The 15,787-nt window shown below is 33.5% G+C and overlaps 1 protein-coding gene across 1 annotated transcript in view; it reads left to right on the top strand.

Moving 5' to 3' along the window:
• The first annotated feature begins 15,376 nt into the window (after positions 1–15,376).
• LOC148280262 (T-box transcription factor TBX20-like) overlaps positions 15,377–15,787 on the top strand; it is a 43,735-nt gene continuing 43,324 nt past the window's right edge. Inside the window, exon 1 of the mRNA XM_088228589.1 lies at positions 15,377–15,646. Within this exon, the coding sequence (XP_088084715.1) occupies positions 15,377–15,646 (270 nt within the window). The remainder of the gene's footprint in view (positions 15,647–15,787) is intronic.

Consider the following 15,787-nt stretch of genomic DNA (forward strand, 5'->3'; position numbering starts at 1 on the left):
CATAAAGTTTAAGCCTGGCTTAGTGTTAAAAAAAAAATAGAAATACCATCCTTATTCTATCACTATAATAAGGATGGTATTCCTATCCGTATTTTACCACTATACCTAAGTATAAGTATAAGGCGTAACTTTATGCCAAGTTTATGAGTTACGCCCTTAGTGAAACTATTTGATAAAAAAATTGTAGGTTAATCCAATTGAAATGACTTTCAACTCCGAAGTGTCATTCGCTCCTCGTTATTATATTATAATTACATTCGATCCCCTTTGTAATGATAATGGAATAAAATTATGAGTTCTTTTGACTACTAATAAAAATAATTATTAAGGGGCTATGAAACGCGACGTTCATTTAAAATTTCATGAAGTTCGTTTAGTTGATGAATAAAGAGAGTATAATTTCCCCACAGAGAGGGCCCGGGGTCCCCGTGTCGCGGGCGCGGGTTCGGCGATGTTAATAAGACGTGTAAATGACAGCCACTCTTTTATAAGTGTTAGATAATTTGCCAACCTTGCTCTTACTCAATAAAATTACATTTTATAATTTGCACCTTCCCTTCGCGACTGGTTGAAATAATTTACATTTGAGTTTTTTTACTTAAATTAACATATCAGAAATAAATCAAAATTGACTATTATTTAAACGCGGTGACACAATAATTTTTATGCAAACACGTAAGTATACTTTTAAAATTAAATAAAAATACCCATTTTATTTTTAGTAACCGTAAAAAATCCAGGTTTAATATTTTGAATTGGGGGCTAATTTGGTAACTAAGACAGGGTTCAGAGTTTGATTTTCAGTGAGATCGGAATAATTCAGTGTAATATTTCTCAATCCTGGGATTTTTGAGCTGTAATTCACCACTAAAAAAATATAATTATTTTCTTCACGCTTATTTTTATTACGGTACTACTTGATCTATGCATGATTCCTAATTTTTATCAACTATGTTTTGAGTATATACGAATGTTTGTAGACAGGCTGGATTTCTTAACTAGGGAGTTATTTAGATTTAAATATCTCCCTTGAGAGGAAATCCAATCAGTATAAAAACATTTGCACATAATATTTAAAATACTGTTTAGTGTAGTTTGAGAACCCACCCGTTCGTCAATTTAAAAAAAATATTTATCATTAAAAAATAACACTGAGATGGTAGAAGCGTATTTGTTTAACAAAACCTATTAAAAATTAAATAAATAAAAACAAAGAGGCAAAATTAGCAGTTTACAGTGGAGTCATATTTCCGACTCAGGAGGAAAGCAGGCTGAATGCTGTCAAAATGCGATCTCTCAGGCGAATGTGTGGTAAAACTATGTACGAAAGATGCACAAATGTTGAGATCCGTACATTATGCAAGGCTGAGATAAGCATTATTGACAAAATCAAGAAAGGAGCTCTGCGTCGGTTTGGACATGTAGAGCGAATGTATAGCGAAAGAACGGCTAAAAATATTTACAATGCGAATGTTGATGGATGCAGAAATAGAGGAAGACCGAGAAAGACGTGGCCTGACCGAATTCTAAAAAGACTTGATGATTGCGCCCATGAGGTATTGTATTACGAAAATGGCGTTATACATGTTATCTATAATAATGGATATGTCAAAAGTTGGAATAATTGGCGCGCGTGCATAAGAAAATGTATGCATTGTAGAGGAAGCGAGATCTGTATGCAAAGATAGAGCGATGTGGCGTTCTATCCTCTCTGCCTACCCTTACGGAAAATGGCTTCATGGTTTGTTGTTGTTGTTGTAAATAAAAACAACTTTGTTTTTAACCACTTTTTTTTTTCTACCGACCGGTTTTAAAGCTTTACTTTACGATAAATTCTATCCAATTTTATTTCAAGAATGTTTACTAAATATTATGCTGTGTATGGAGCTAATAAATCAACTCTTTTAGTCTTGTACGGATGGGAAGCGATATGTGAGACTGAAAAAAATATTGTTTATTTGGTTATTTAATATTTTTTCCTTTTTACGAATCGCTTTTTTAATTTTTAAGATTTCCAAGTTGTCTAATTGGAATATGCCAGATTTATTATAATTGGTATATGCCATAAAGTCTTTGTAATTTTTTAACAATGTTTCGATATTTTCAGTTGTGTAGAATGCTAGTTTAATGTTTGATGGTATAGAATTAGATAATTGTTTGGGAAAAAAAGCACTAATAAAAATAATTCTTCTCCATATACTTAATTAACTTATATTTCGAAATAAAAAAATCCCCGATGTTCTTTATTTTGAGCTACCACATATTCAGACACGCCCAATGCCCATGTTTTCATTCAGGCTATTTAACTACCATCCTAAACTGTTACCCTGTCATTATTATTTTTCATGTCATGATAAAGTGTGGATATTGATGTTAAATAAAAGGTTTAAAAATATCTTGAATAACAAGAGTTCTACAATAGGCAAAAGGCGCGATAAAAACATCATTGTCATGATATTCTTCAACTTGTCTTGTGTTGGGTCGTTCTCTGTTATTAATATAGGAAAGCATAGCGCTTATTTTCTTGCCGAAGGGTGTTACAAAATTATAGGTCAGGTAATGATTGTTAACACGAATCCACTTGTGGGCAACTAAGTGGTATGACAAACAACTGACAGTTTGGCGGTAAGTTCCATCTGCAAGATGTCGTTTTATACGACAGATCCTTTACACTTACAGCATTGCCTTGTACTTACTTCCTCGGGGTACACTTTAATATTTTAACGTTAATTGTATTCCGCTAAGGTGCTTTCAATAACGACCCATTTATTACTTTTCTGTGGGTGATCTAACTAATGAAACAGAAGAGAGCCCTTGTAAAAATATACAGTCAGAATGTACGTTGCGCGTCTCTGACGTTAAAAGATACGTTATTCCATAAAAAGCTGTATCTCAGATTTAGCAAATGTTGCGTTGATCTCAACAATGGGGAAGTTCAGTGGTTTTTTATGTTTGTTTATTTGTTAATAGACTATTAAACTAAACCAAAATTGATAAAATAAATTACATATCTTATTATCAGCGCTATGACTTTTTAAAGTTTTGTATTTCTGAAATTACTCCGCGTGAGACGTCTCAAGTTCTCTTCCAATTCTTCTCGGTCAGTTGTGCCGATTGGTCAACACACAACTCTCTTATTTTTGTTTGATATAAATGAACTTGTGACAATGTGGTTTCTTTTCATTAAAATATTTTTTTCAGAAAATTTTAAGAAAATTTGCCGTACAATTTAATGCTCTAATTATTACCGTGCGTAAGAAAACATTGTTTATATCCAATTTCCCATAGGGCTGAACAACCTCATTAAACATATTTCTTTGGAACAATATTTCCATGTGACTCGTTACCATAGCTTCAACACTGTCTGTCAGTGTTATTATTCATGTACTTAAAAAAAAAGTTTTTTTTTTAAAATTCAATTAATTATTTAATATTGGTTGAGTTGACAAATTAATTTGCTTTGTTTTAGACATTTGCTGTATAATTAAATCATTTTCCAATCACACACAAATAACGGCATTTTTCTACACAGCGTCACATCTGATCACGATGAAAGTCTGGTAGAGAAGGTAAGTAAGGCAATTAAAAACCAATTGAAATGCCACCTAATACGCGTATCAACGTGTTGCGCGTCATTAAAGTGAATAAAAAGTTTTTTCGTGAATTCTAAATGCGCTCCCACTAGATTATTTTATAATTTATTTGAGCGGGAAATACAAATAGGTTATGACTACAAATAAATGAATTAATTGATTGTAACGAAGCACAGGCAAATATAAGCCACTTTAGTAATTATTTATCTTGTAACAAAATCGATAGACTACCTCGTTTATATTGCTCCAAATTTATATCTACCTACCCGTCCTTCTCATTCTCCTAGCGTAACTCCACACAACAATAATCACGGGTGTGCGTGCCTGTCAAAACCACAATTAACTACTACTAAACTAACATCAAACGAGTGAAGTGCTCCCAAAACAAAACTATCAAGAACTGAGCGGTGCCAGCGTCCAACTAGACTGCCAGCTCAACTCCTTAGACAGGCTGTTCGAGCGTCTTTCGACCATCAGCTTCTCCGGAAGGTTCCAGCGTCACCCCTCTACACAAGAGGAGGTTAGTAGAGCTGAGCAAACTTCCCTTTCAACGATTCAGTCCACTCACTAATTTTTTTTTCTTCGGAACTAGGTATTTCTGCACATCACGTCCACTCCTCAATAAAACCAAGCAACCCAAAAAAAAAACTATAAATAATGTGAACTCAAAAATACGTATATTGAAAGGGCTTAAAGCATGCTAAAAAAGGTGTAAACTCAAAAACATAAAAGTTTAAAACGATTCCTAAAAAAAATTTAATCGATAAATGTTCATTGAAGCACAAAACAACAAAATTGTAATGCGTGTAGGCATTATAAAAAATCCCCTTTCAATGGTTGTTATTGATTTCATTTAATACGAAGTGTATCTTTTGCATGTAGAATACATTCAAACGTTTAGAATAAGCTCTCTTTCTCGTCACTCTAATATAATACTGCGTTTGTTTTGTGTTAATATTCGCAGTAAGGCAAAACAGATATTTTCAAGAGCGGCATTATCGGTTAGTAAGTGCTCGCTAAATTCTCCGACTTTCTATAATTGAATCGTGAATAATTTACTTTATCAGAACCTGTCATTCAATCATCCACTAGGGAGAGATTGAATCTTCACCATATGGTTCAATAATTCATGAGATGGATCTTCTGATTCAGTCGAGAACTCTTTAACGGCTCCAAAAATATTTAATGTTTCGGATGCTGCTCGTCGGAATCTGAAAACACACCGAGTACAATAAATCTTCAAGTGGTTGTTTATCCATTCAATTGGTTTTTATCAGTAAAATATTTTTACTTTCGACCCACAAAAACAACTGGATTCTGTTTTGTTTCAAACAAGAATTGACAAGGAAAAGCAATAGAGAATTCCATTACGCGTAACGATAATAATTTCTATGAAATACGCCCAGTAAACAATGATATATTATTAAGTTTTGTAGAAATACTCATTTCCACGTTATAACTTTATGCTCTTAATTTGTTGTTATTAATTGATGTTGTTATGATGATTCATTTGATTTCCTTTGAGTTTTATTTCACGGATTACAACACGGAAGGATGATAATTATTTTAATCCATTATAGCCTAATTTGCATTTTCTTTAATAATCAACATTAGCATGATTTTACAATGGTACCTACCATGTTTTTACTGCTCCGTTCTCACGCCATTTCTGCATAATGCACTTTAACAGCCTGATATTCCTTCATTGTTAATGGTTTATAGATGATATGCAATAATATGCATGTTCCTTCCAGCTAAAGAGTGGATTTACCTTCATGCATACCTATTCCGCCAAACGTTACCGTGTACAGATAATATCGTTTAATATAAAGATAGTAAAAAAGAAAAATACCCTTATTCCAAAACAGTAGGTAATCTATACTTACTTTGATAAACATTGGTATTAACTACTTTTAATGTTTGAATAATTATTTGATTATTCAATGAAACTGAAAGAATTTTTTTTTTTTTTTTATAGAAATTAATAAATAATATAATAGAAAAGATTGCAGTGACAACAATGTTTGTATGTTTTCATGACAATCGAACAATTAGGAGAGGTCTCAGCGAAATGTCCGTACTAGGTTTTCCCAGGGCACGAATTATGTCATACCCAAAACCCGTACGACTTTTGCCCAGAGACATCTCTCATTTGTCGCACCGAGAGTGTTCAATATTTTGGAAGAGCGTATTAAGCTCTCAAGGACAAAAACTATTTTCAAGAGAGGAGTTAAGGACGGGATTTTCCTTAGCGGGAGGGATTTGAGTAGGAAACTCCTTGATGATTGTCCGATTGTTACAGTTTACTGTTTCCCATATACATGTTTTTTTGAATTATTTTTTTATGTTTCTGATACTATATTTGTGGTGATAAACTCATGTATCTGTGTCAACTAATTACTCGTCCCATCTTAACACAGGACTTTTAGTCCCACGGCGTTGGGACTTAGGTCCCAAATAATGTGTAATAAACTACATGTGTAAATAAATAAATAATCTCTTTTTCATTCGTGTATTCCTGGTTAATTTATTGATATTCAGTAAACAAATTTAAACATAAGCAGTTTATTTTCCGAGAAAAAAAAACACTCTTATTTATCCACAGTTAAACATCCACCACCATTTTTTCTCAATAACTAGATAAGTATTCCCATACAAAAAACCGCTTAAACATTTGGAGATTCTTTTATATTATAAAGCCGCATACCATATTTATTTTGAATTAATAAAATAACATTTTTTGAATATCAGTAAGCAGTAATATGTGTGAGGTGTACAACATACAATTATGGTCTATGAAAGTGAGAACAATAAATCTTTAACGATTCTGGCTTGAGGGAAAATGTCGGCACGCTAAATTAGACGGGCTGTTGCCACTGTCGCCCACACCTACACGGTTCTTTATTATATGCAAAACACAGACCACTACATACTGCAGTATCTATTATCTACTCTGAATACATGGCAAGGGTGTGCCTCATCTATGTATGAGGTACCAAGACAGTACACTCGGGTACGAAAATATGTGTTTAAAATGAGTGCTGAATTTACCATAAAACAATTACAATAAACTCATTTTAAAAAACTAAAAACTAAATCTGGAGTTTTGTATTTAATCTGATTCACCTATTCACTTACAGCTTATTCAGACAGTTTTTGTAAATATACGAAAATAAGTTTTTTTGTGCTTGTTTAACACATCATTAGCTACAGCCACACTTTTCTTCTGTTTACTACTACTACTACCATTACGCTATTTCTCCGTAGGGGTAGGCAGAGAGGATGGACCACCACACACGTCTATCCTAGTATACATTCCTAGCTTCTTCCCCATCCATGCATTTTATCATACGTGTCCTTCGATTCTGTCTGCTTTTGACATGACCAAAATTAAGATTTTGGTTTATTTGATCATGTCACGTCTTTCTTTATTCATCCTCGACCACATTACCGCTCTTTCTCGCCATATATACTTGTTGTACCATTATTTCGCCATCCATTCGTTCTGCTGCTTAAAAATATATAAATAAGATATTTAGTATACTTATATCTGTTTACATATACACAACAGTCCCGTTAAACCGAATTTTTTGGGACCAATGTTTCTATTAAACTAAATTTCGGTTGAACTGGAAAATATGTACTCGTACATAGCGAAAATGTTCGGCATAGAATGAATAAAAATATGAAATTTCTAAAAACGCATAGAATCATTGCACGATGGAATACAAAACTAAATCGAGGAAGTACAAACATGTGTACATCTTAGAATACCTACTATTTTTGGAGCTCACAGATCTTTGAGAAAACTTTTCATATATTCTAACTATTGTCTCTATGTATTCAAGTACCCTTTTTATTAAGAATAAAATGTATGTTGTTTATACCTGAGAACGTATCTCGGTACAGCTCGCCCCTATGTGCACCTAGTTCTACACGCGTCGAGTTCTTCAATCTACACGAAGAGAGTTCTACGGTTTTACACATATATTATTTTATGTAGTAAGTAGAAAGTTCCACTTGTAGCGACTTCTGCATGTATTATGTACCGCGCCGTGTGTGGCTTAACAGATGGGAGTATTTTTACCGAGCGTTGCACTTCCGTTATTGCCTCCGTATTCCAGAAAATAATATATAAATACTTGTGCCCGCTCCTTAATCGATTCCTGAAGTGGCGCTTAATGTGTCACGGCTGTTAAGAATTCATTTTAAAGTAGGCAAAATTATCATATTGACTATCCAGCCGAAGGAAGCTGAGCAGCGCGTTATACTCGTACGACCATTTAAGTTTTACACACACAAATAGTCATGTATTCTTTGCGATTCGATTATGCGAAATTTTGGCCTATTTATTTCGTCCGCTACTGCCAAATCCTCATACAATTTACAATGTTTTTAGGCTGTTTTTTTTAAAAAGAAGACGGAAGGCCTAATTTAATGATTATTAATATTAAATATTGTATTGTCTACGTGTAAACGGCCTTTAATACTAATATAACTTTCAATGTAACAAAAATAATCGAGATATGCTGCAATTGGAACTTCAATGCAGTGTCCAATGTACCATCGGGTGCAGATAAGAAAATGATAATGATTTGTTTAAAAATCAGTTATGGTGAATCAATAATTAGGGCCAGTTTTATCGAAAAAAGTTAAATAATAGTTAAGTTTTTATCTGACAAAATTGACATGAAAAATGCTACATATTTCAAGATTATTGAAATACACTTTTCTTAAAATTAACTAATATAAGGACATTAATTCATACGAGGTAAAATTAGGAAAATACACGGAATCGGTATTTGAATTTCGAATTTAAATACGTATTTGTGAAAGACCATTTTTTTCCTAGATTGTTAGGTACAAATGTTCATAATTAATCTGTCAATTTAAACTAAAAGACATACCAAAAAGTGCGTTTCAGAAATCTTTCGAGAATTGTAAAAAAAACGCTTAAATATTTGATGATGGTTATTTTGAAGGAGGAATATTAATATTGAGGTATAAATAAAGATTTTTTTTCAATACACACAAATTCCCCGTATTTTTTTTATTAAACGAAGTACATATTCGCAGTATGCACTTATAATATAAAATTATTATCTATCTGTTTACTTTCACAATATTCACAACAGAGAGATTTTTTTTTCATACATCGAAACACTTAAGTACTTCAAAAACAAACTTCCGTCGAACTGAACAAGATAATAAAAATAAAGTCGTCTTCAAGGTGTATTGGATTAAAAACAGCAGCTTGTATTTCAACGGAATTAAAACATTTAAAAAATGCAAAAGTCCTCATCGGTCGAAGTTTTGTAACAGTTTAATCATATTCCTTCTCGTGTATAAAGTTATTTATGTATAGCATGGCGGAAATTAATTACCAAGTGTTAACCTGATTATCTAAGTACAAAGCTCCCAGATAGTAGCTACATTTTAACTGCAGATTTCCATACTTAATGAGTTTCCGCGATAAAACGCCGGTGAATAAAAACGGAACCTTCAAGGTTTGTTGAGAACATGATAAATTTGTAATTCTTAAAATGATACCCGCGAACAAAAACTGTTTTTAGTAAGAGTGATTAGATAAACAAACAAGCTGCCTTTTTGATATCTACTTTAATTTTTAAAACTCCATAATAATGTTTTGGTATACCGTAAATTCATTAACTGAGATAGTAATCGAAAAAAACCAGTCGTAAATTTTTTTGATAGGGCACTGCATCGATTATTCAAATCCAGCGTATTTTGATAATCTGTAAAATGCAGTATTGCAGTGTTAAACCACCTTTAAAATCAATATTTCACATACATTCACCCTGGCAGGAATCGAACGCAGGACTTCAAAAATAGTGGACAAACGCGTCAATCATTACACAACGAAGCGGATTTATCTCCACTCGGTTTTCTTATTCAGGACTTCTACCCGAGAGCAGCCATCTGATCAGATCATACATCATCCCCTGGACTCTTTATATTTACGAGTGTATGGTCATTTATTAGTATTATTGAGTGTGAGCACTTTTTTTCTAGACGCGGCAAATTGTAAATTGTGTACAAATAAATACATGAACAAAAAATGCATTATTTGGAATGAATTGTAAGGATAATCCAATATTTAACATTGTGCTTAAAAAACTTAGGAATAGATTTTATGGTCAAAGTAGTTTTAACGTAAAAAAGCTTTACTCGGACCTAAAATTAAAAAAAATAAATATGTATTTATCTTTATAAAATCACTTTGTAAAGCACCCTTATTTATTGTGGATAACTTATATAGCGCCATTTTCGTAATAAAATACCTCAAGGGCGCTTTACATTATGATTCTATTGTTAAGTTAATTTAATTGAAGCTTTTAAATTTGTAATTTAATTAAAATAATTTATTTTGTTGTCACGTGCTACGGATTTATTCAAATGATTTAGAGAACAAGTGGGTTTTAAGTTTTTTCCGAAACATCACTTCACTTTCACAGCCTCGCACCTCTGCTGGGAGAGCATTCCATGCCATAGGGCCTGCGACCGCAAATGCGCGCTCACCAAATTTAGTGCGCTGTTTGCGTAGAGGTATAATAACTTTTCCTCTCGCCGTAGACGTAGCTGATCTAAGCGTGAGACGCCTGTCAGCTAGTTCATCTGGAATGCATAGTTCCCTTAGATATTCCGGAGCCGAGTTGTGCAGTGACCCTTGAGGTATTATATTACGAAAATGGCACTATGTAAGTTATCCATAATAATAATAAATCAAAATGAACTGAACAATCTATGTTATAGTGCGTGATCTGTTCACTCGAACCAGTCGATCTGTCATAAGCCCTGTAAATACACACTTGCATATACCTTGTCAAAAATTTCTTCCTCTGTTTTGATACATCAATCTGTCTGAAATGAAAAGAATTTCTTTAATATTTTGTAGAAATGTCTTAAATAACTTTGATTATCTCGTTCCAGCACAGAGATAAACATCTTGTATCAGCCCGAATGGAATAATTCGAATTATTTTTGTAATCGACCGTAAAAGAGCTGTCCAAAAACTACGGGTACCTACCCACGTGTCAGTTCGTATATACGTCACATGAATGTGCCAGTAACAACCCAGTTTTTCGTTCATAAGTAACATAAGCAACCTGAGTATACCGAATAGAAATCAAAATAGATATTATGAATAATTTTGAATAATCGAAAACCACGTAATTAAGAATGTGTAATTTGTTTTTGCTATTTGTAGATTTTAAAAATATAAGTGCAGTTTACTAGCGGGGTTATTTTATAGGTGGTTTCGTTTTGATCTCGATCTGAAGAATGTAAGCGTTTTTTGTTTTGTGCCTCCAGTTTTTTTGTTTGCATATTTATCCGACCGTAAATCTACAAGATTTGACTAGGTACAATTGACGAAGTAGAAGATTTATGCAACAGTAACTCTATCCTGTCACTGGCTCAGAAGTTGATACGGAAATCAATTAAGTAATCAGATTGTGATATTATTCCATGTGTTAAAATAGTTTCATTGTAAAAAATACGGCAGTCTCGTTATTTGAATTTTAAATCCACGACTACCGTCGCTTAGAAAAATATGTATTCTCCATTTTGTATAAATCTACTACGATACGCGCAGGTCACGAAAATGTTGGATTTAACGATCAGGTGCCAGTTGCATTAAAACAAGTTATGTTAAATAAAATAAACGTTAAAAATTGTTTCCACATCCCGGCTGATGAAGATTACAGTTCTGTGTGTGAAACAGAACAGAATTCCGGACGAGCGTTTTCGGCGAAAGATCTAAAAAAAGAAATCTAGTGGGGATATGTCGGCTTCGTAGTGTAGTGATTGGCGCATTTGCCCACGATTATTTAATTCCCGGATTCGATTCCTGGCAGAGTCGATGTGAAGTATTTGTTCTATTAGTGGTTTAACATTGCAATATTTCCGGTACCTCAAACGTAAGACTGATCACCTTACTATCCATGCAACAAATGCAAGTTGCAGTTCCAGCGTAGTGCCCTATGCACCACTGGGTGCGGATAGGGAAATGATGATGGATGTTTGAGTTTTTTTTAATCAAATTGATTGTTTTATCTTATTTTTTTCATGCAACCTGTTTTGACAATTTTAACGAAAACGGAACATTGACTTTATATTATTAAAAACTTGCAAAACTGAAATAGGAATATTTTCTCATTTACTGCTAAAAACATTCCATATTGAAAAAAAAATAAGCGTTTGGATTATTTTGAACACAATATTGATCCAAATGTGATTTTTTTTTAATACAGAATGTTTTTCGCAGTTATAGAGAAAGGATTCCAATTTCAGTTACGCAGTTTTTGTAAATAACTCTTCAACTAAAAAGCAATATAATTAGTTGTATAGATAATATTTGCTTTTTATCATCATTCGAATACCTGCTCGATTGACACATTGTCGATGTCAAATAAATAAATAACTTATGCTCAACAACTTTTTATATGAGATCACAATAAAACATTCCAACATAAACGCAGGTATCACTTTTAATGCGCTAATGGTCCAGAAAACAATGCCGATCGTAAAATCGGTTAACATTCTTAACATATCGTCCGGACCCCGATAATAAAATAATATAACGTCAACGTGTTATACGACGATCGTTCTTGTTTCTGAAAATTTACAGTCGGTCAATAAACGCAGTCGGCCGAGTTTAAATTACTTAATAAAATCGCCAGATCGGCCGTAAACTAGATGAAGGTTGTAGAAGGAGCGTGAAAAAAGTATCTGGTGTTCGGTGGTTGTATAATTAAGTATCGATTAGGTGATATGACCTGCCTACTTCTGGCGGCCTCTTTCTAGATTTTCCCTCTGAGATAGCGGCTTCGAGCACATGTGCACCCCGCGCGAGCTTTAGCATAATCACTACGAAAGCCGACCGGGTATATCTACCAATTAGACAAAAAGAAATGATCTAGGTCATTTTTCAGTACTGCAGCGAACGGGTATGACGATTCTTCTACTTAGAGCGCACTTAACTTAATTTCGAAAATTCTGAAAACTTGCAGCTTGTTGTATTAGTGGTTATACTTTTTATGTGTCTAATTGTTTATGCATGTTATTTATTGATACAAGTTTAAAATACTATGCTTAACATAATTAATTCCGTTAAATATTTTGTACACACGACTTATTAATCTATATTTATGATTTAGAAATTAACTTTAGATTACACGAGAATGAATTATTTTTACGCGTTTTTAGGTTATGACGAGGTATCACATAAAAAAATATATTAAAAAATGTAAATAGGGGCTAGATTTCTTACTGTCCATGTATGCTCTGTAGCTGCAAGACGTAATCTAGCTCCTATATATCGTAATTGTAATACATCATAATTGGAGACAAGGAACTAGAATCCCAACCATCCATGTGCTCTGTAGCTGCAAGACGTGCTGAGATATTTATTTATTACACAGCTCTCTTAAAATGATTTTCACAAAAATGGCGCTGTACAAATTATTCAAATATATATATATATATATTACATATGTATATATATATATATATGGAACAGGATATAAAGAATGAATGTCAAAAAATGAAGTTTTTAAGTTTTCAAACCTCTTGGACATTATAATATACTTATAAATATATATATAGAAATTTGCTTAGTGTAAATAGCCTGAACTGTTTTATTTAATCTAAAATGATTTTCATCAATATATTAAATCATCGCTTTTATTTATAGTTTTTAACTGACATCCATCCTTTATCCCCTATATGCATTTTTTCTTCTTCAATTATCTTGAATAGTACAGACCTTATTTCTAATTTTTTAAATATTATTTATTTATTTATTTTTAAAAGAAATACTAGCGTTCTCATAATGTACACAAATATTTCAATTTTGGTGACCATTTTCAACGAGTTGTAAATAACTCACTATTATAAAATGGAAATCAAGTTGGGGTAGAGTGGGGTTCGAACCTCGGACCTCTGATCCGTGAGTCCGCAACACTAGCCACGGGACCACAATCCGATATTATTATAAATGTAAATTACGTGAACTGCCGTCAGTTGCCATAATAAGTTTAAAAATATACAAAATATATATTTGACATCTATTATTTATATCCTGTACCCTTCATATATCACAGAATAGCACAATAATCAATGAATATTGTCATTGAATTATAACAAAAAAAACAATAATTTGGGTATTTACAATAAATTTAAAGTATTTACATACACTTTAATTTATTGAAACATTTACAATACTCTATTATTACTATTCAGCACTTAAAATTCTTAAAATATCAGATATCAGTTACAAGATAGTAAAGTTATGTAAATAAGAAACTACCGCTGACAGTTGTAATGATGTCATCCATGTTTTTCAATTCATGAAGCTATTGGGTTAAGTCACTCTGACCTTTCTTGGATATGTCTCAGACTACAACATAACCCCTTGGTGTCTAGAGTTTACTTAAGTAGACCTATGTTTTAATTTAAAGCTCTTCCAAAATATCAATTAAAAAAATCTATGAATAAAAGACTTAAACAATTGGATTATTTTTTTACGTTTTATAATGTTGTTGTAATTGCAATGAATGGACTTCAGATCTCGAAAAAAAAATTCTAGCCATTGTTGTGTTCATTTTGAACGATTTGAAATTAAAGAAAGATAAAATGATTATTAAGAGTTTTTTGGTTAGTCTCGGGTCTCAAGAGTATAAGCCGCCGACAAATATTTACGCGACCCGTAAAAAAGCCATTCGGATTCCACCTGCATCTGATATATGATAGATGTATTAATAAAACAAAATAAATAATATCTGTAAAACTTCGACCCTCGGTTTCAGGCAGAGATCCGTATCTCGATTTGCTCGAGAGAAGACCCTCTCTGCTATTAGCGGGTGCATTAAAATCCAATGCATCAAGTGTTGTTTGATTTGCTATGTAATTTCACATTCCTCTTCTATTCTTCCGTTACCTTCTGCCAGCTCATGATTAATAGCCTCGGAGAGTTAACGCCTCTCTCATTCTTTAACAGGTGGTTTCGAAATGAGTTTTAATTTCCGAATCAATCAATATTTGTGATGATGATGTTGAGTTTTGGGATTCGCAGCCTATTTTGGCAATTAACTCGGGGTTTCGGGTAATTAATACCACTAATTACCTTTTTTTAGTCTGTATATGAATTTGCGTTTTTAGAAGCAATGTTTTGAAACTAAAATTAACACAAAACAATGTACGAAATTGATACAATATTCGGTTTTTGTCCGTTCATATAAGGGTCATTGCATTGGCCACGCCCCTAATACGTCACGATTCATGTTCATTTCCAATTTTATTTTCAATGAATCGGGTTGTGGTTCTGTGGCTAGAGTCTTAAACTCACGGACCAAAGGTCCGTGGATCGAATCCTACTCTACCCCAACTTGATTACCATTTTCTGATAGTGAGTTATTTACAACTCGTTGAAAATGGCCTTTAAAATGAAATATTTGGGTAAATCATAAGATCGCAATTATTTCTTTAAAAAACAAAATTCTTCCCGATTACTAAAATTTTTTTAGAACCTCGTCACGAATCTTGACGTCACAACTATCTATGCCAAACATGTCACGTTTTTCTAGTGACATATTTAAAAAAAATAGTTTTTTAAAGTTATACATGAAAACATTTCTCTACAATATCCATATTGATTTTGAAAATAAAAGCTATTATTCTTAATCCATTTCATATGTTTTTATCGGTATTCGTAGTATGTGATATTTCCCTATTTTTAATAACTTTTTTCCTTTTCCAGGCGGATGTTCCCCACCTTGAGGGTGTCCTTTACCGGGCTCAGTGCGAGTCAGAGGTACGCTGTACTGCTGGACATCGTGCCCGTGGACGGCAAGCGCTACCGGTACGCCTACCACCGCTCCTCGTGGCTGGTGGCGGGCAAGGCGGACCCGCCCGCGCCCGCGCGCCTCTACGCGCACCCCGACTCCCCCTTCACGGGCGAGCAGCTCCGCAAGCAGGTCGTCTCCTTCGAGAAGGTCAAACTCACCAACAACGAGATGGACAAGAGCGGACAGGTAACTTCTCTTCAAATTGCTATTGTTATTTCCTCCAGTACCCTACCACCTACCACCGCAACGGGTGTTCACGCTCAGGCTCAGTTTAAGATGAGTGACCATCGCTAATCACAAATCTTTCCTACCCTTCTCCTCCCGCCT

Source organism: Micrasema longulum, unplaced genomic scaffold (assembly GCF_059751315.1).
Source record: "Micrasema longulum isolate JH-2025_06_02 unplaced genomic scaffold, ASM5975131v1 h1tg000597l, whole genome shotgun sequence".
Lineage (NCBI taxonomy): Eukaryota > Metazoa > Arthropoda > Insecta > Trichoptera > Brachycentridae > Micrasema > Micrasema longulum.